The sequence below is a fragment of the Leucoraja erinacea genome, chromosome 6 (assembly GCF_028641065.1).
Source record: "Leucoraja erinacea ecotype New England chromosome 6, Leri_hhj_1, whole genome shotgun sequence".
NCBI lineage: Eukaryota > Metazoa > Chordata > Chondrichthyes > Rajiformes > Rajidae > Leucoraja > Leucoraja erinaceus.
In genome coordinates, this window is record NC_073382.1 from 9389910 (window position 1) to 9409745 (window position 19836).

Here is a 19836-nt window from a genome sequence, read left to right on the forward strand (position 1 = left end):
AGAACCAGCAGGAAGGATGCATGCATGTGAAAAACCTGGGAGTAGGGGTTTTCCTGCAGGGTTTGACAAGGTTTAACAGTAGCATATGTTTCAAATAATCAACAGGTTTCCTGTCATGTAGGCTGACAATTAAAGCTCCCCCTTCCCTCTCTCCCCGCCCTGTTTATCTCTGAGAATTTACTGTCTTACCCACAACATCCCAACGTGGGAAACAACAAAGAATGACATGAATCCTAACATTGTATCTATGCCAAAAACAGAATGGGTTTAATGGAAAACGTTGCTTTACTGCAGCGAGAATCCTCCCTGCTGTGGTAAAACGGTGTTTGATCACAAATCAGCAGTGTTACAGCAGAGGAGGCCTGGCCGGGACAGTGATTGGGCTTTCCGAACACATATAACCAGGAGGTTAGTTCTCTTTGAAGCTTGTGGCACTAAAGCAAAGAGAATAATTCCTCCTATTTAAGACTTAAGATCTAATGTACCAGAAACCCAATGTTCTTTGAAGGCCAAACTTTATGCAGGTAGAACTGAACAGCTCAGGCGGTGAGTTTTCACTTTTTTTTGCATTTGGAGAGTAATGATTGTTGATATTCTCAGCCATTTGTTTTTATCCATTCAGTTGCAGATATTGGGCAATCCCTAAACCAAACTAAAATTATCATCACCTTTTTAGTTCAAGCTGACTCATAGAAGCAAATACAATCAAAAGACTTTTCACATTCTGAAATTGTAGAGTGATTTCATTTCCTCTCTCTCTCTCTCTCTCTCTCTCGCCACATCCCTCCCACAATGAATTATAATTGCCCATAAACATCAGCTCTGTGTGGGTTTAAGAAGGAACTGCAGATGCTGGAAAATCGAAGGTACACAAAAATGCTGGAGAAACTCAGCGGGTGCAGCAGCATCTATGGAGCGAAGGAAATAGGCAACGTTTCAGGTTGAAACCCTTCTTCAGACCTCTGTGTGGGTGCTGCCTAACTTGAGACAGCCCACTGAGTTATTTCCAAGGACTTACCTTTAAGGATACGCAATGGAAACAGGCCTTTTCGGCCCACCTAGTCCGTGCTGACCAGCGATCATCACTGTACACTAGCACTATCTTACACACTGGGGACAATTTACAACTTTTACCGAATCCAATTAACCTACGCACCTGTATGTCTTTGGAGTGTTGTAGGAAACCGGAGCACCCGGAGGAAACCCACGCAGTCACAGGGGGTGACGTACAAACTCCGTGCAGACAGGATGGAATCCGGGTCTCAGGCACTATAAGGCAGCAACTCTACCGCTGCGCCACTGTGCTGTTCCTGTTTTATTTTATAATTCAAGTCTTCAGCACCTGCAATACATTGCTTTTTATTGTATTTACAGGATGTGGCCATTGCCAGCAGGCCAGCATTTATTACCCAACCATAATCCCCCAGCAAAGGTACTGGAGACCTTCTTGAAGTATTGTGTCTGTGTGGGGAATGTTTTATCCCCATTAAACAAATTGTGCTCATCTTGACCATTGTCTATGACATGTGCACATGTGCCTATCCACAAATATGCATTTGACACAAAAGTGGACAGTTCAACCCTCATTCCAGTCCACCACTCCGTGTGCTGCAAAACGCAAGGTGTCAGAATTCACAGTCAGAATAATAGATGCACTTTGAATCTTAGAACAAAGCAATGAGATTAGCAACTGTAGAACAAAGCAGGGAGCACATAATCAGGTTTTATGTTCATTTTATTTATAACTTCAATTCATATTAATGAGATCTTTTTTTGCAATATCTCTGGGTCAACGGCCATGTAACAAAACGCTAATCCAAGCCAAAGTCTCACCACGTTATGCAGCTGGAATTCATGAAATTTTAATCTACTCAAATTTGGATTTATTTAAACATTGTTCGTTTTCATTCATGTCTAATTGGCTATTAAATATTGCTTGGAAAAATCTTGAAAAACAACTTTGTTATAAATTTGAAACTGTTTCAAAAAGTGCTCTTACCATGTTAGATTTTGTTTCCAGGAACGCCAGTTTCCAGGCCCTGCCACAGACAATAACAAATACATTTTTAGAAAATGGTTTCACTGATTTGGATTTATATTTTTTCTGCAATATGTCAACAAGGTGCACAGAAACCTATACTAACTACCTTCTGATTCAAGAATAAGCTACATTTCCAAAATGCAGGATATTTGAGATTGTTAGATTGCATAAACGATAGTCCTGTTAATGTATCCAAATGATAGTCCTGTTAATTCCCAGCCAAATTTCAGGCGATAAAGTTGAATTGTGCCTATGCTGGAGTGAAAAGGTGATTTTTAAAAAGGGGCATCACAGTGGTGCAGCGGTAGAGTTGCTGCCTTACAGCGCCAGGGACCTGGGTTTGATCCTGAATACTGGGTGCTCTCTGTGCGGGGTTTGCACGTTCTGGTCGGGGTGGCAGAGGAACAACTCCAGGACTGTTTGGAGTCTGTAGACTGGGCAATGTTCAGGGACTCGGCAACGGACCTGAATGTATACGCCACAGTCATTACAAAAATGTGTAGAGGACTGCATCCCAACAAAAACCTTCCATGTGCTTCCCAATCAGAAGCCTTGGATGAACTATGAGATCCGCACTCTTCTGAAGTCCAGACACCGGGCATTCATGTCTGAAGATACTGTGGACTACAAGAAGTCCAGATACGACCATCAAAAAGGCCAAAAGGGACTTCTGCTCCAAGCTGGAGGATGACAGATGTTCGGCAGCTGTGGCGGGGTCTGAATGCAATCACCTCCTACTAGGCAAAATCATGAGGCAGCTCACATGTCAGCGATACATCACTCCCTGATGAACTCAGTGCGTTTTACGCACACTTTGATAGAGAGAATACTGATGTGCCTTCTCGAGCCCCCATTCGCTGCGATGGCATTTCTGTCACGGTCACAGAGGTCGACGTCAGGAAATCCTTCAGAGGGGTGAACATTCGGAAAGTGTACCCCCCCCCCCCCCCCCCGATCATGTTGACTCATAAATCTCAGCCAGTTCATCAGCAATTTCGTCTCTAGCTTCCCAGTGTCCTTGGATATATCTGATCAGGCCCGGGAGAGTTCTCTGCCTTCAAAGGCGTTAGGAACTTCAGCACCTCCCAAACCGTGAAGCCACCTACATTGACTGTCTAAGTTCCCTTGTCCTCATGTTTAGTTTAGTTTAGTTTAGTTTAGTTTAGTTTAGTTTAGTTTAGTTTAGTTTAGTTTAGTTTAGTTTAGAGATACAGTGTGGAAACAGGCCCTTCGGCCCACCATTTCCGCGAATCCCCGAATACTAACACTCTCCTACACACACTCGGGACAATTTACAGTTTTTACCAAGCCAATTAACCTACAAACTTGTATGTCTTTGGAGTGTGGGAGGAAAATGGAGTACCCGGAGAAAGCCCATGCAGGGAGAACTTACAAACCTTGTACAGCCAACACCTGTAGTCAGGGATGAACCTGGGTCTCTGGCGTTGTAAGGCAGCAACTCTACTGCTGTGCTGCCGGGCCTCCCATGTCTTTCATCATGTCTTTCTCCACGGTAAAAACAGAGGAGAAACACTCATTGAGGACCTTACCCATCTCCTTTGGCTCCGCACGGAGACAACTTCTTTAGCCTGCTTCTCAATTCCCCTATTCCTCTAGGGAAACACTTAATCCCAGCTGCCTATTCCTATAAGTTTGTTTCTTGTTCTTGACCAGAGCCTCAGTTTCTCTTGACACTCAAGCTTCCTTGCGCCCACCTGCCTTGCCATTCACTCTTAACAGGATCATGCATGCCCTGAACTCTTGTCAGCACACTTTTAAAAAGGTGTTTTGAATTTTCTAATCTTCCAGCTCACTGAACATTGTCATCAAATTGCCCGTAGATTTCTCGGCAAATAACATGCTGTAGCATTTTGATGAATGACTGCAATAATTATCTTCTAAATTGAGAGCATCAGAGATATTTGCTCCTGGGCCCAGAGAGTTAGATAAGCTGCCCAGCTTTTATCCTCATAGGCCATGCCTTTGGCTCAACATCAATAAGACAAGCGCCCCCCCCCCCCTGCCAGACGAGGAAGATAATTTACTGGAAGCTTGCCAAATAATAATGGAGCGATTTACGGAATGTGGGCGGCACGGTGGCGCAGCGGTAGAGTTGTTGTCTTACTGCACCAGTGACCCGGGTTCAATCCTGACTAAGGGTGCTGGCTTAACAGAGTTTATATTTTCTCCCTGTGACCACGTGGGTTTTCTTTAGGTGCTCCGGTTTCTCCCACATTCCAAAGATGTGCAGATTTGTAGGTTAATTTGCCTCTATAAAAAATGTCCCTAATATGTAGGATAGAACTGGTGTGAATGGGTAGGAAGGAACTGCAGATGCTGATTTAAACCGAGGATAGACACAAAAAAACTGGAGTAACTCAGCGGGACAGGCAGCATCTCTGGAGAGAAGGAATGGGTGATGTTTCAGGTCAGGTCTGACTCGGTGGTCCAAGGCACCGGCTTCCTCACTGTATCACTCAACTCAACTCAACTCAACTCAACTCAACTCAACTCAACTCAACTCAACTCAACTCAACTCTGATACCCACATTTAAACAGTACTGGGTACAGACACTGTGGAACAATCACAGTAATTACAGTCTGATCAATGTTTAAACTTGTGAAGATGTAGTTGAATAGCTTTTGGTCTTCTTGTGCTTGAGTGGGAATGGTGGATGCATGACATGACTCACAACCCTGGTCTCTTGCAACGTTAGACAGAAATTCCCAGTTGGAGTCGAGATGGAGCAAGTGAATTGCTGCTGGTGGGGGGTGGCAAAATGGAATAAACACATTTTGAGTCGAGTTATATTGTAAAGCAGGGATTGATAGGTTCTTGATTTGTTATATGTCCTGAAAACAAAACCATTTCTTGCCGGGCTGCTTCTCGGAATTCGTACTACACGGGCCCTTCTGTATAAATTGGGAATGACAGTGAAATAACTAATGCAGAACGGTGATGTGCAAGGGTCTCCCCCAGGACCCTTCCTCTATGAATCTGAATCGTGGACATTCTATTGTGAAGCAACTGCAGAAAGTTAGAGATTGTAATCCAGTTTTCAGATTCAGATTCAGATTCAATTTTAATTGTCATTGTCAGTGTACAGTACAGAGACAACGAAATGCATTTAGCATCTCCCTTGAAGAGCGACATAGCAAACGATTTGAATAAAAAATAATAAGTGTCCGGGGGGGGGGGGGGGTGGTGATTGGCAGTCACCGGGGTACGTTGTTTAGTAGGGGGACACCCGCCGGAAAGAAACTGTTCCTCGACCTGCTGGTTCGGCAAGGGAGAGACCTGTAGCGCCTCCCGGATGGTAGGAGGGTAAACAGTCCATGGTTGGGGTGAGAGCAGTCCTTGGCGATGCTGAGCGCCCTCCGCAGACAGCGCTTGCTTTGGAAAGACTCAATGGAGGGGAGCGAGGAACCGGTGATGCGTTGGGCAATTTTCACCACCCTCTGCAATGCCTTCCGGTCGGAGACAGAGCAGTTGCCATACCATACTGTGATGCAGTTGGTAAGGATGCTCTCGATGGTGCAGCGGTAGAAGTTCACCAGGATCTGAGGAGACAGATGGACCTTCTTCAGTCTACTCAGGAAGAAGAGACGCTGATAAGCCTTCTTGATCAGAGTAGAGGTATTGTGGGTCCAAGAGAGGTCATCGGAGATGTTGACTCCCAGGAACCTGAAGCTGAAACACGTTCCACCTCCGTCCCGTTAATGTGGATGGGGGTGTGCGTGCCGCCTCTGGACTTCCTGAAGTCTACAATGAGCTCCTTGGTCTTCTTGGAGTTAAGGGCCAGGTTGTTGTCTGTTTATATGTCCTAAGTGCTGGACCTCCTCCCTGTAGGCCAGCTCATCGTTGTTGCTGATGAGGCCAATCACCGTTGTATCATCTGCATCTTGATGATGGTGTTAGTACCATGTACCCAGGTGTCTGTCATAGGTGAAGAGGGAGTAGACAGGGGGTGCACACAGCCCTGTGGAACGCAGAAGGGTGATGTGAAGAGGTGTGCTTGTCTAACCTCAGGACTGGGGTCTCCTGGTTAGAAATCCAGTATCCAGTTGCAGAGGGAGGGGTCGATGCCCAGGTTACCGAGTTTGGTGATCAGTTTAGATGGAATAATGGTGTTGAATGCTGAGCTGTAATCGATGAACAGCATTCACAGGGGTGAATGAGGTGAACTTTAAGAGGTTCAGAAATTCCTGCAAGCTATTCCTGTGGTACTGACACGACTCTGAATCAATGTCACTGCCTGGCAGGATGGGAGAGTTGTGCAGCAGGTAGTGCTGCTTCAGTGGCAGGAGTTCGATCCCGAGGAGTCTCTGTGAATTTTGCATGTTCTCCCTTTGACAACATGGATTTACCCCGGATACTCCTGTTGCCTCCCACATCCTTAAGATGCATCAGTTGGCAGGTAAATTGCCCCCTGTAATTTAACCCCTGTGCATGTGGGTGACAGGAGAATTGGGGGAGTTCAGTTTAGTTTAGTTCAGGTAAAAACAGGCCGATTGGCCCTCTGAGTCTGCACAAGGCCAATTTACACAGGCCAATTAACCTACAAACCTGCACATGTTTGGGATGTGGAAAGAAACCGGACCACCTGGAGATAACACGCGCAGTCACAGTGAGAACGTACAAACTCCACACAGAGCTTGTGCACATTCACACACACACGCGCGAGGCTTTGGAGGCTCAATCCAGCGCTAAATGCGGAGATTTTAAAATCGGGATTACAAAAACTTGGGGGGATGTCCCCCACCTCTCAAAACATGGGGGGGACGTGTCCCCTCTGCCCCCCCCCCCCCGGGTTTTCCGCCCCTGCACACAGACAGCACCTGTAGTCAGGATCAAACCGGGTCTCCGACACTGTATGGCACAGCTCTACCGCTGCACCACTGTGCTGCCCCAAATTAATGAAAATGTATTCAAGAAAATGGGTCACAAGGAAATAAGTGGAGAAAGTGACTGTTGCAAATGCTCTGAGAACTACAGGGATTGAATGGGCAGAAAGGCCTCCTTCTATATCTTAGAAAATATGCGATGAGAATATGGGAATACAATTAATGAATTTCAGAATATCTGAATCCTTTCCGCTTATTTCATTTCTCTCTATAACAAAGGAGGTGCTTTTGTCTATCAGCTCACAATGTAATCCCATCAATCTTATTCCCCCATTTTATGATTTGAGGTGTTACAAACAACCACCACTCCACATTTGCTAAATGCTACAGCTAGCACACACAGTGGAACACGCATCTCCCACAAGGTAACGACAAGCTAATTACAGGAATACAAAACAGTTCTCCAGTCTCCAATGGGCGGTCACGGTGGCGCAGCGGTAGAGTTGCTGCCTTACAGCGAATGCAGCGCCGGATACCCGGGTTCGATCCCAACTGTGTGGAATTTGTACATTCTCCCCGTGACCTGCATGGGTTTTCTCTGAGATCTTCGGTTTCCTCCCACACTCCAAAGACGTACAGGTTGTAGGTTCATCGGCTTGGTAAATGTCAAAATTGTCCCTAGTGGGTGTAGGATTGTGCCTGTTTCAGCATTGTATCTCTAAACTAAATTAAACTAACAAACAACTAATAGAAAATAAATAGAAAAGGGAGAAAACCCACCATGTCCCTTCTCACATTGAAGATTTTAGAAGAAATATTTTATTCTTGCAGGAAGGCTATTTAATTTGGTTGAGCAAACTTTCAGTCAGCACAGAAACAGGGCCTTCTGTCCAACCTGTCAATACTGGGCATGTGCCTGCGTTTGGCCCATAGCCCTCTAAACATAACCTTTCCATACATATGTCCAAAGGACTTTTAAAATGCATAGTTGTATCCTCTTTTTTAGCTTCCTCTGGTGGCTCATTCAGATACAGATTACCCTTCAAGGAAAGTGAAAGAAAATGAAAGAATCCTCTCTCACATGCTTATACCCTCAAGTTTAAGAACCCTCTACTCTGGGAAAAAGATTGTGAGCGTTCACTTTTTCCATGATCTCAGTACATCTCAGTAAGTTCATCATTTACCCTCCTATACGTCAAACAAAATAGTCCCAGTCTATTCAACCTCTCCATATAACTCAAGTCCACAAGCCTAGATAACATCCTGGTGAATCACTTCTGCACCTTCTCCAACTTAATGACATACATCCTCTAGCTGGGTGACCAGAACTGCTTAAAGCCCTGTCCTACGGTACGAGTTCATTCCAAGAGCTCTCCCGAGTTTGCCCTGATTCGAACTCGGTAAATTTACGGTAACGGCCACTCATCGGTACTCGGGGCTCTCGTGGACATTTTTCAACATGTTGAAAAATCTTCACGAGTCTTCCCGTGCCTACCTGTCATTAGCGAGTCTTCCAGAGTACCTGCCGTTAGAGTTATGAGCCGCAAAGAGACGTCCCCGAGCTCCGACGTACTCGCTACGTTCATTCTCTGTGCTTACCACGAGTTTGATTTTTTTTAAACTCGGGAGAGCTCTTGGACTGAACTCGTACCGTGGGACAGGGGTATTATTGTTCTCCAAGTGTGGTCTCACCAACAACTTATACAGCTGGCTCTTGATGTCCCAGTTATTGTATTCATTACCTTCTGCAACGAAGGCCAGCGTGCCAAACACCTTCTTCACTTCCTCGTCCACCTAACTCACTACTTTTAGGGAACCATGCATCAGTTTTCCCAGATCTCTCCATTCTGTACCACTCGCCAGCGCGCTGCCTTTAAGAAACATAGAAACTTAGAAAATAGGTGCAGGAGTAGGCCATTCGGCCCTTCGAGCCTGCATCGCCATTCAATATGATCATGGCCGATCATCCAACTCAGTATCCCGTACCTGCCTTCTCTCCATACCCTCTGATCCCCTTAGCCACAAGGGCCACATCTTAACTCCCTCTTAAATATAGCCAATGAACTGGCTTTGACTACCCTCTGTGGTAGAGAGTTCCAGAGATTCACCACTCTCTGTGTGTAAAAAATGTTTTCCTCATCTCGGTCCTAAAACATTTCCCCCTTTATCCTTAAACTGTGACCCCTTGTTCTGGACTTCCCCAACATCGGGAACAATCTTCCTGCATCTAGCCTGCCCAACCCCTTAAGAATTTTGTAAGTTTCTATAAAAATCCCCCTCAATCTTCTAAATTCTAGCGAGTACAAGCCGAGTCTATCCAGTCTTTCTTCATATGCAAGTCCTGACATCCCAGGAATCAGTCTGGTGAACCTTCTCTGTACTCCCTCTATGGCAAGAATGTCTTTACTGTGTAAGTCCTGTCCTGGATTGACACACCAAGTGCAACACCTCACACTTGTCAGAGTTGGCTTCCATTTGTCATTTCTTGGTCTACCTTTCCGACTCAGAGTTTAGAGATACAACAGACCCACTCAGGCCCACTCGGCCCACTCAGTCCACACCGGCCACCAATCACATGTTCACCAGTTCAGTGTCATCCCACATTTTGCATCCTAAACATCAGGGACAATGAAAAAAACCAAACCTGCATGCCCAATGATTGCGAAATAGAGCACTCAAAGAAAACCCTCGCGGTCACAGGGAGTACGTACAAACTCCACACAGACAGTACCTGCAGTCAGGATTGATCCCTAGTCTCTGGCGGTGAGGCAGCAGCTCTACTGCTGAGCCACTGTGCTGTCCACTGATATAGATCCTGTTGTAAACTTAGATATGCTTCTTCACCATCCACTATACCACCAATTTTGGTGTCATCTGCAAATTTACTAACAATGTGAACTACATTGTCATCCAAATTATTAATGTAGATAACAAACAACAGCGGACCCAGCACTGATCTGCATGGCACTCCACTGGTCAAAGGCCTCCAATCAGGAAAACATTCCCCCACAACTACCCTTCGATTCCTTCCTCCAAGCAAATTTTGAATCCATTTAGTTTAGTTTAATTTAGAGATACAGCACGGAAACAGGCCTTCGGCCCACCCAGTCCTCGCCGACCACACATTAACACTATCCTACACACACTAGGGACAATTTACACATACACCCAGCCAATTAACCTACATACCTGTACGTCTTTGGAGTGTGGGTGGAAACCGAAGATCTCGGAGAAAACCCACGTGGTCACGGGGAGAACGTACAAACTCTGTACAGACAGCACCCGTAGTCGGGATTGAACCCGGGTCTCTGGCGCTGCGAGCGCTGTAAGGCAGCAACGCTACCCCTGGGCCACCGTGCAGCCCATTTGGCTCACCTTGCATTCCATGCGATTTAACTTCCAGACTAGTCTACCATTAAGAACCTCGTCAATGGCTTTGTTAAAGTCCATATCGGCAACGCCAAACTGCCCTGCCCTCATCAATCTTCTTGGAGACCTCTGCAATAAACTCTATCAGATTTGTGAGATATGATTTTCCAAGCACAAAGCCATGCTGATGATGCCTAATTAGTTCCATGTGTATCCAAATGCTGCTAGTTCCTGTCCTTATCTCCTCTAACTCCAACCGCTTACCCACCAATAATGTGTGGGAAGGAACTGCAGATGCTAGTTTACATTGAAAATAGACACAAAATGCCGGATTAACTCAGCGGATCAGGCAGCATCTCTCAAGAAAAGGAATAGGTGACGTTTCAGGTCGAGACCCTCTTTCAAACACCATAGAGAGACTAACCTGATAAAGTCTGAAGAAGGGTCTCGACCCAAAACGTCACCTATTCCTTTTCTCCCGAGATGCTTGTCCCGCTGAGTTACTCCAGTTTTTTGTGGCCACGCACCATTGTCAGGATCACCAGCCTTTAGTTTTCTGTCTTATTCTTGCTACCCTTCCTAAATAACAGCACAGCATTAGTCTCCCTCCAGTGTTACCTAACTTTACCTGTAGCTAAAGATGATGCAAATATCTCTACAAAGGCTACCATGATTTCTTCCCCACCTTCCCACGAGGTCCTGGGATGCACTCAGTCAGGTCCTGGTGATTTATCCATCTTCTGGAGCTTTAAAACCACAAATACTGCCTCTTTAGTAATTCATGTATGAAGTAAGGCATGGTATTTTCTATGCCAAAATTTAATAGCTTCCTCGATCTTCTCAGTACGATCTCTGAGCATTTTCCTTTACCTCGCCTGCCAACTCCATTTCATGCCCTCTTTTTGCCTTCCTACTTGCTTTCTTGTGTACATCTACATTTTTATACTCACGGACGGATTCATTTGATCCCGACTACCTAAATCTGATGTATGTCTTTTTCCTGACCAGGGCCTTAACACCTCTCAATAACCGGAGTCCGGTAAACCTGCCACTCCTACCATTCACCCTAAGAGGAATCCACCATTCTGTAGAAGGGTCTCGACCCGAAACGTCACCCATTCCTTCACTAGGATTATGGTCACTGGTTGCAAAAGACTCCCTCACTGACATTTCAGTCACTTGCCCTAACTCGTTCCTTCAGAGGAAGTCCAATAGAAACATAGAAAATAGGTGCAGGAGTAGGCCATTAGGCCCTTCGAGCCTGCACCGCCATTCAATATGATCATATCCTTAAACTGTGACCCCTTGTTCTGGAATGTTGTGCCCTCTCCTGTAGGTCCCTCTATGTATTGATTAAGAAAGCTTTCTTGCACACATTTAATGTATAAGACCATTACATTAATGTCCATATTCGAGAAGTTGAAATCTCCCACTAATATCACTGTGTTATTTTTACAGCTATCTTCAATCTCTCTACATATCTACTCTAATCCATGCTGACTATTGGCAGGCCTATAATAAATCCCATCAGTGATCAATGTCTTCCTGCTTCAGTTCTCTCCATGTAACCACACATGAATATCCTCTCTGACTACTGTAGTTATGCGCTGCCAAATCAAAAAGCCAACCCACCTTCCCCACCCTCTCTTACTTGCCTCTCTACCGTACCTGTAGCATTTATTAAGGGGTTGGACAGGTTAGATGCAGGAAGATTGTTCCCAATTTTGGGGAAGTCCAGAACAAGGGGTCACAGTTTAAGGATAAGGGGGAAATCCTTTAGGACCGAGATGGGAAAAACATTTTTCACACAGAGAGTGGTGAATCTGTGGAACTCTCTGCCACAGAAGGTAGTTGAGGCCAGTTAATTGGCTATATTTAAGAGGGAGTTAGATGTGGCCCTTGTGGCTAAAGGGATCAGGGGGTACGGAGAGAAGGCAGATACAGGATACTGAGTTGGATGATCAGCCATGATCATATTGAATGGCGGTACAGGCTCGAAGGGCCGAATGGCCTACTCCTGCACCTATTTTCTATGTTTCTATACCCTGAAACATTGAGCTGTCATTCCTGCCCTTCCCTTCTCTCAGCCATGGTTCTGTTATGGTTCTAATATCCCAGTCACCTAAGTCAATGCATGTCTCAAGTTGATCCACCTCACCTGTTAAGCCTCCAGCATTGAAATAAATGCAGATTAGACTTTTCTCTTTCTTCACCGTGCATCTGCCTGACCTGACTGCTAATCTTTCTCTTTGACAAAATTATTTGCCCCAACCTTCTCATCTGCCTCCCTCCCTTCTGCTCTTGGCCCCTTCCCCTTGACAGTGGTCTGTTCATTTATTTTACTAACTCCACTGTATTCTGCTCGTTGTTCAAGAGGTGGAGGCGAGATCAAACGTAGACTGGGTGATCGTTTTGCTGAACACCTTCGCTCAGTCTGCCTGAACCTACATGATCTCCCGGTTGCTAAACACTTTAATTCCCCTTCCCAATCCCGCACTGACCTTTCTGTCCTAAGTCTCCTCCATTGTCAGAGTGAGGCTAAACGCAAATTGGAGGAACAGCATCTCATATTTCGCTTGGGCAGCGTGCAGCCCAGTGGTATGAATAGTGTTTTCTTTAACTTCAAGTAACCCCGGCATTCCCTCTCTCTCTATTCCTCCCCCACCCAAGTCTCACCAGCTTCTCATTTTCACCTAACAAACAGCTAACAATGGCCTGTTTCCTTCATTATCATTACCTTTTTGCATATCTTTCATTCATTGTTCTGTATCTCTCCACATCATCGTCTAAATCTCTCCCTTTTCTGTGTCTATCCTGAACCATACTTAATCATTAAGCTGCGGGCAATTCAACAGAGAATTATCACTTCCACAAGCTGGTAGCATTTAAAAATACTGCAGTAATAATAGGTTGCAATTTTCACAAGGTGAGATCCCAGGTACGTTGAAAGTCAATATCAAAGCTTTCAGTTTTAAACATATGTCTGGAAAAAATACTGCTAGTGTAATTTATAATAGGTTTCTATTGCTGTAATATTTAAAAGGAATACTTCAATGTGAGATCCCATTAGGTCCTTTTGTGGAAAAGTCAATACTCTTTAAAGGCACAAGATGCAGCTTTGCAGACTGGTTTTATGGATATGAATGACTGGGAAACATTAACCAGTAATGTAAAAAGAAGACACAATTGGAGTCTCAGTGTCAGGCAGCATCTCTGGAGAACATTATATGGAAAGTGGAGAGTTTCTCGGTGTGCTACAGTAGCCTATGGTCCAGGAAAACTGGGAATCAAACTTCAGCGACTGCACTTCCTGAGGAACTAAAATCCCCACCAACATCCTCAGGACTTTCTACAGGGGTACGGTGGTGGAGTCTTCCGTACTTGTGTAAATGCAAGCTCAATGGAAGGCTCTTTAAGAGATCACTAAAGTATGAACTGTTCCAGAGCCGCAGTATTGCTAAGGACAAACTGCACCCCCTTCACATACACCTGGATCTCCTGCCATCAGGTAAGAGATATTGAAGCATCAAAGCCCGGACTACAAGACTGCTAAACAGCTTCCTACCACAGGCTGTGAGGCTGCTAAACAGTCACTCTGTACTCACAGTTACCTGATTCTGCGGCTGGCAAGGACACTTTAATAACTGGCACTGGCCATTCAAATCAGCTGCCCCCGGACATTTTTATGATTGGTTTACTTTAGTTTAACATTGTGTTTTTACCTGCTTTTAACTATTTATACTGTTCCATCAGGGACTGGATTGTTTTTAGTGTTATTATGTGTGAAATGTTTTAAATTTCATGTGCGATGCTCCGCTATTCCCTGGGAAACGTCTTTTCATTTTGCACTGTACAACTGTTGCTTGCAAGATGACAATAAAGGTTGATTGATTGATTGATTGATTGATTGATATTTGATGTATTGGGTCGGGACCCTTCTTCAGACAGATTGTGGTTTTGGGAGAGGGGTGGGTGGGGAAGGGAGAAAGCTGGAAAATGTCCTAAAATGGAAAGCCTCACCTTGAGAGTAGATGCAATGGAGACGGAGAAATTGAAATTGACGGAAACTAGGTCTCTGTTCAAGGAAGAACCGAAGGGCCTTTAGACCTTCCTTGAGGGGTATGGAGATGTAAAGGGATTGAACATTCATGGTAAAGATGAGGCAACGGGAGCCGAGAAATTAAAAGTTATTAAAGAGTTGAATGCCATGCGAGGTGCCTCAGATGTAGGTGGGAAGGGACTGGACAAGGAGGGATAGGATGGAATCAAGGTATTTAGTTTAAGATACAGCGTGGAAGCAGACACTTTGGTCAACTGAGTCCACACCAACCAGCGATCTCCGCACATTAACACTGTCCTACACACTAGGGACAATTTACACATATACCAATTTACACTTACACTTACACAAGCACTGTAAGGCAACAACTCTACCACTACGCCACCTTGCTAGAATTTAGAAGATTGAGGGGGGATCTTATAGAAACTTACAAAATTCTTAAGTGGTTGGACAGGCTAGATGCAGGAAGATTGTTCCCGATGTTGGGGAAGTCCAGGACAAGGGGTCACAGTTTAAGGATAAAGGGGAAATCCTTTACGACCGAGATGAGAAGACCATTTTTCACACAGAGTGGTGAATCTCTGGAACTCTCTGCCTCAGAAGGTAGTTGAAGCCAGTTCATTGGCTATATTTAAGAGGGAGTTAGATGTGTCCCTTGTGCCTAAGGGGATCAGGGGGTATGGAGAGAAGGCAGGAACAGGATACTGAGTTGGATGATCAGCCATGATCATATTGAATGGCGGTGCAGGCTTGAAGGGCCGAATGGCCTACTCCTGCACCTATTTTCCATGTTTCTATGTTTCTATGTTTGCCGCCATATTTGGAGATGAATTCTGGGAGGCAGCAGCAGGCGGAAACAATGGGTCTGCCGGGCAATCCTGTTTGTGGAGTTTGGGATGGAGATTCAAGCGGGCAGTGCGGGGTGGGGAGGTAAAAGGTTGGAGGCGGTGGAAGAGGGATTGCCAGAGGTGAGGAGATCAGTAACAGTCTGGGAGATGATGGCCTGGTGTCCATCTGTGTGGTCATGGTCAATGGTAGGGATGAGGAGATATCCGAGAGGTGGCGCCTGGCCTCAGCATGGTAGAGGTCAGCCTGCCAGGCTACAACAGCACGTCTCGTGTCAGCGAGTTAATAACAATTTTGGAATTGTTTTTTAGTGAGCAGAGGGCTGTGCATTCAGAGGAGGTGAGATTGGAGTGGGTAAGAGGAGCAGATAAGTCAAGATGGTTGATGTTAAGCCGGCAATTGGAACTATTCTACTTGGGTAGCTTACAACCTAAAGGGCCTGTCCCACGAGCATGCAACCTGCATGCGGCGAGCGCGACCAAACCGGAAGCGGGGGCCGCACGGAGGTCGAGTGATCCCCGTACAGGGCCGGTCCCATCAGCATGCAACCTGCATGTGGCGAGCGCGACCAAACCAGAAGCGGGGGCCGCGCGGAGGTCGAGTGAGTGACGTGAAGTTCGAGCGAAGTCCGCGGGAAGTTCGCGTGTGACGTACGCTGTCAAGACGCTGCATACTGCGTCGAGGCGCTGCGTACGCCCATCGAGGCGGTGCATACGGCGTCGAGGCGGCTGCAAGCCGGCAGGCCGTTGTCGCGCGGAATTCTTGAACAGTTTTTTGCACGATGTCGGGATCAGCTCCGCACAACTCCATACGGTTCCGGCGATCGAAGTGGGACCGGCCCCGCGAGGCCGTACGGCTCAAGCAACCACGTTAGGTCGCGCTTGCCGCGTGGAGTCGCATGCTCGTGGGACAGGCCCTTAACTGTATGAACATGGAATACTCCAATTTTAAATAACTAACCTACAAACTCTCCCCCACTCCCCCTCCTTCCCACTCTTCCCTGTGCCCCACCTGGATGCATACCCTTGTCCTTCCCACCCTCCTATATTCCTTCCTCTTGCTTCATAATCTGCACCTATCCTTATATCACACCTTTTGTCTTTTCATTTCTGGTCTATATCCAACCATTCACCTATCAAAACCCCCCTCAACAGTATCTACCTATGACTCGCTGGGGTCTGTCCTGCCCCTCCTCTCATCCTGCTTTCTCTCCCCACCACAATGATTTGAAGAAAACACCAGACCCGAAACATCACCTATCCATGTTCTCCATAGATGCTGCCTGACCTCCTGAGTTACTCCTCATCTAGTTCGCAGTGGAGGTATTGTGACTTCAGATCGAATTTGGAGAAAATCTTCGCCTTGGACAGCTCAGGGAGTACATCTTCTATGACTGGTAGTCTGTGGATCTCCCTTTTCACAACTTTGTTGAGGGGTCTAGGATCTATGCAGAACCTCAACTCCGTGCTGTCCTTTTTCTCCGTAACGACCAGCCTGCTACACCATTCATTTGGTTCTTCGACTTTAGTCAAGATGTCCTGCTTGACCAGCTTCATGAGACCGTTCATGACCTTCTCTTTCATGGTTACAGGTACCGCCTTTGCAGAACACTGTGATGGGGTCACATGCTCCGTCCTAGTTATCAACTTGACCTTGCCAGGCAGTCTCCCAGGTCTTTCGTCGTCAAAGGCATCTTTGCGGCTCTTGAATAATGAGCCAACCTCGCTAACAGCATTCAGGCTCTTGAAATTCTCGTAGTGAACCGTGATGAGTTTTATCTGTTGTGCAGCTTTGCCGCTCAGGAGCGATGTGAGCCAGCCTTCCTCTACCACTATGAAGTGAACACAGTACTTGTTGTTCGTCTTGTTCTTGATATGAGTTACTCCAGCACTTTATGTCCTTTTTGGTAAACCCAGCATCTGCAGTTCCTTATTTCGCCGTTCAATAATCTTGTTAGGAATGTAAATAAATTCAGTGAAATTGCTGAAGCCGTGACGTTTTATTAATCCTTTCACCGCACAGAAGATTATCTTTCAATTAAGATAATATCAGTTGATTTACACCATCCATTGCAATTATACTCAGTTCTCTTAGATATTTCTGAAGCATGCAGTTTTCAACCTGTCGAGAGATTGCACTGGGACAAAGACTCCCGAAATGTCAAACAGCCCTTGTTTAAACAGACTATTATACTGATTTCCTAATAGCACAATGACATTTAAATGTGAACATTGCAAATGCATACTAGAGCTCAAATCTTCTGAAGCTCTTGTTGTTTGTTGGGCTTATTATTGAGTGAAGCCCTCTGAACATAAAAGAAAGTTAGCATTCTCATTGTAAATTTGATTTGAATAGTTAAATTGCGAGGTGTAGGCAGTAAGTAACATGATAGATTGAATGAATTTGGATTCCTGGTGCAGTGCGTTCTCGGCTGATAGTGTGTATCGGGAATTAATCTGTGCAAATCGACACAGAACCCCACAAGATACTGTGCCTTTTTTTCCCATTGTTCTTGGGATGTAGGCGACAGTGATACTGCAGCATACTGTATAACATCTCCCTTGTGCTTTGAAAGTGATTTGGTGCGAGCATCAATGGAGGGGGGCTGGAATTGTTGAATCGGGCACCAGCAACTTTCAAAGGGCTGTTGGCTGCCCTTGGGATTGTAATATATATTTTTTTAAAAGAGAGAAAAATGCTTCAGGCCAGGAGAGCCTGGTTGATCAGTTAGCCTCTGGCAGTCAAGTGAAAGGTTGTATCGTAATGAAGGGCAGGACTTTTACAATGGGGGCATCAACTGAATGGGGTGTAGGGGTGGGGAGGCAAAGGAGGAATGGGCAAGTGGGGGTTGGGGAAAAAAATATATTTTTTACAGCCTCACTCGAAGCATTCACTTGAACAGGCATTGAGTGATTGAGGCAATTTTCAGATAATCCAACTACATTAATCAAGAGCTCCGATATGAACAAAATTTGTAACCTTGATAAGCCTTGAACAGCGAGTGTCTAGGCTCAACGTTTTTAAAGCCTTTACAAATCTGAAACCATAACACCCAAATGCTGCTGAACTAACATCGCTAAAATATTCAGTTGCTACTGATGTGATCTTAATTTTTGCTCTTTATTTCCTAACAAAAGGTTCAGAAAATAAAACAATAGGGGCTCTGATGTCTCAGCAATTTAAACTAGTGAGTCCTTGCTTGATGGGTTAACTGAACTCGAATCCGTAGGGAGCCTGCAGGTAACATCAGTGCCTAACGGGTAAGGAATAGAACATTAGGCATGGCGCTACAGCAGAAATCTAAACGACGACTCCTGTTGGAAATGTGCATCGACATGTTGCAGCAATGTATAGAATTAGGCCATGACGATGACCTCGCATTTGACATTTATAATCGTTCAGGAAAGGTATATGGTCTGAATGACAAATAAAGGATTCAATTCAATTCAAGGATTCAATTCAATTCAATTTGTATAGGACTTTACGCCAATAAAGGAAAAGAAATAAATACATTTCCAGCATTTAAAAAAAAAAGCTTTTTTATAAACCAAACAAAAATCTCCATTTGCGTAGGAAGGGACTGTAGATGCTGATTTATACCGAAGATAGACATCAAGTGCTGGAGTAACTGAGCAGGTCAGGCAGCATCTCAGGAGAAAAGGAATATGTGACGCTTTGAGTTGGAACCCTTCTTCAGACTGAAAGTAGAGGGGGAACAAATCAGGGTCGGCACCAGATGACCAAGGAAGAATGGAGCCCATATTGGCCCGTAGTCTCTATTTGTTTTTCCTTATTTGTTTGATCTCCATTTGTTTATTTTCCTTATAGAAACATAGAAACATAGAAAATAGGTGCAGGAGTAGGTCATTCGGCCCTTCGAGCCTGCACCGCCATTCAATATGATCATGGATGCTCATCCAACTCAGTATCCTGTACCTGCCTTCTCTCCATACCCCCGATCCCCTTAGCCACAAGGGCCACATCTAACTCCCTCTTAAATATAGCCAATTAACTGGCCTCAACTACCTTCTGTGGCAGAGAATTCCAGAGATTCACCACTCTCTGTGTGAAAAATATTTTTCTCATCTCGGTCCTAAAAGACTTCCCCCTTATCCTTAAACTGTGATCCCTTGTTCTGGACTTCCCCAACATCGGGAACAATCTTCCTGCATCTAGCCTGTCCAACCCCTTAATAATTTTGTACATTTCTATAAGATCCCACCTCAATCTTCTATATTCTAGCGAGTACAAGCCGAGTCTATCCACTCTTTCTTCATATGAAAGTCCTGACATCCCAGGAATCTTTAATTAAAGACTGAACCACTGTTCATCAGTACCTACAAATGACTTGTCCAAGTGCCCAATCTTCATGCATGAACATAGATTATAATAGGCTATTAGCTGTGTTAAGTATTCCAGCCAAGTTCAATATAGCATTCACATAACATCTACACAGGAGCAATCTCTATTGAGGAAAAAAAACATGAATGTGCACAGAGGCACAAAGAACTGGAATCCTGTGTTGATCACAAACTGCTTGATCTTATAGAGGTGTATAAAATCATGAATAGCTTGAGTAGATGCACAGTGTCTCTTGCCCAGTGCAGGTGAATGGAGGACCAGAGGACATAGCATTCGTAATAAGGTGAATGAATTGAATGCGCAGTTAGTAGTT

The 19836-nt window shown here is 45.1% G+C and overlaps 1 protein-coding gene across 1 annotated transcript in view; it reads right to left on the reverse strand.

Moving 5' to 3' along the window:
• The window catches only part of plekhb1 (pleckstrin homology domain containing B1), a 67767-nt gene that overhangs the window by 35648 nt on the left and 12283 nt on the right, over positions 1–19836 (reverse strand). Inside the window, exon 4 of the mRNA XM_055636584.1 lies at positions 2000–2039. Within this exon, the coding sequence (XP_055492559.1) occupies positions 2000–2039 (40 nt within the window). The remainder of the gene's footprint in view (positions 1–1999; positions 2040–19836) is intronic.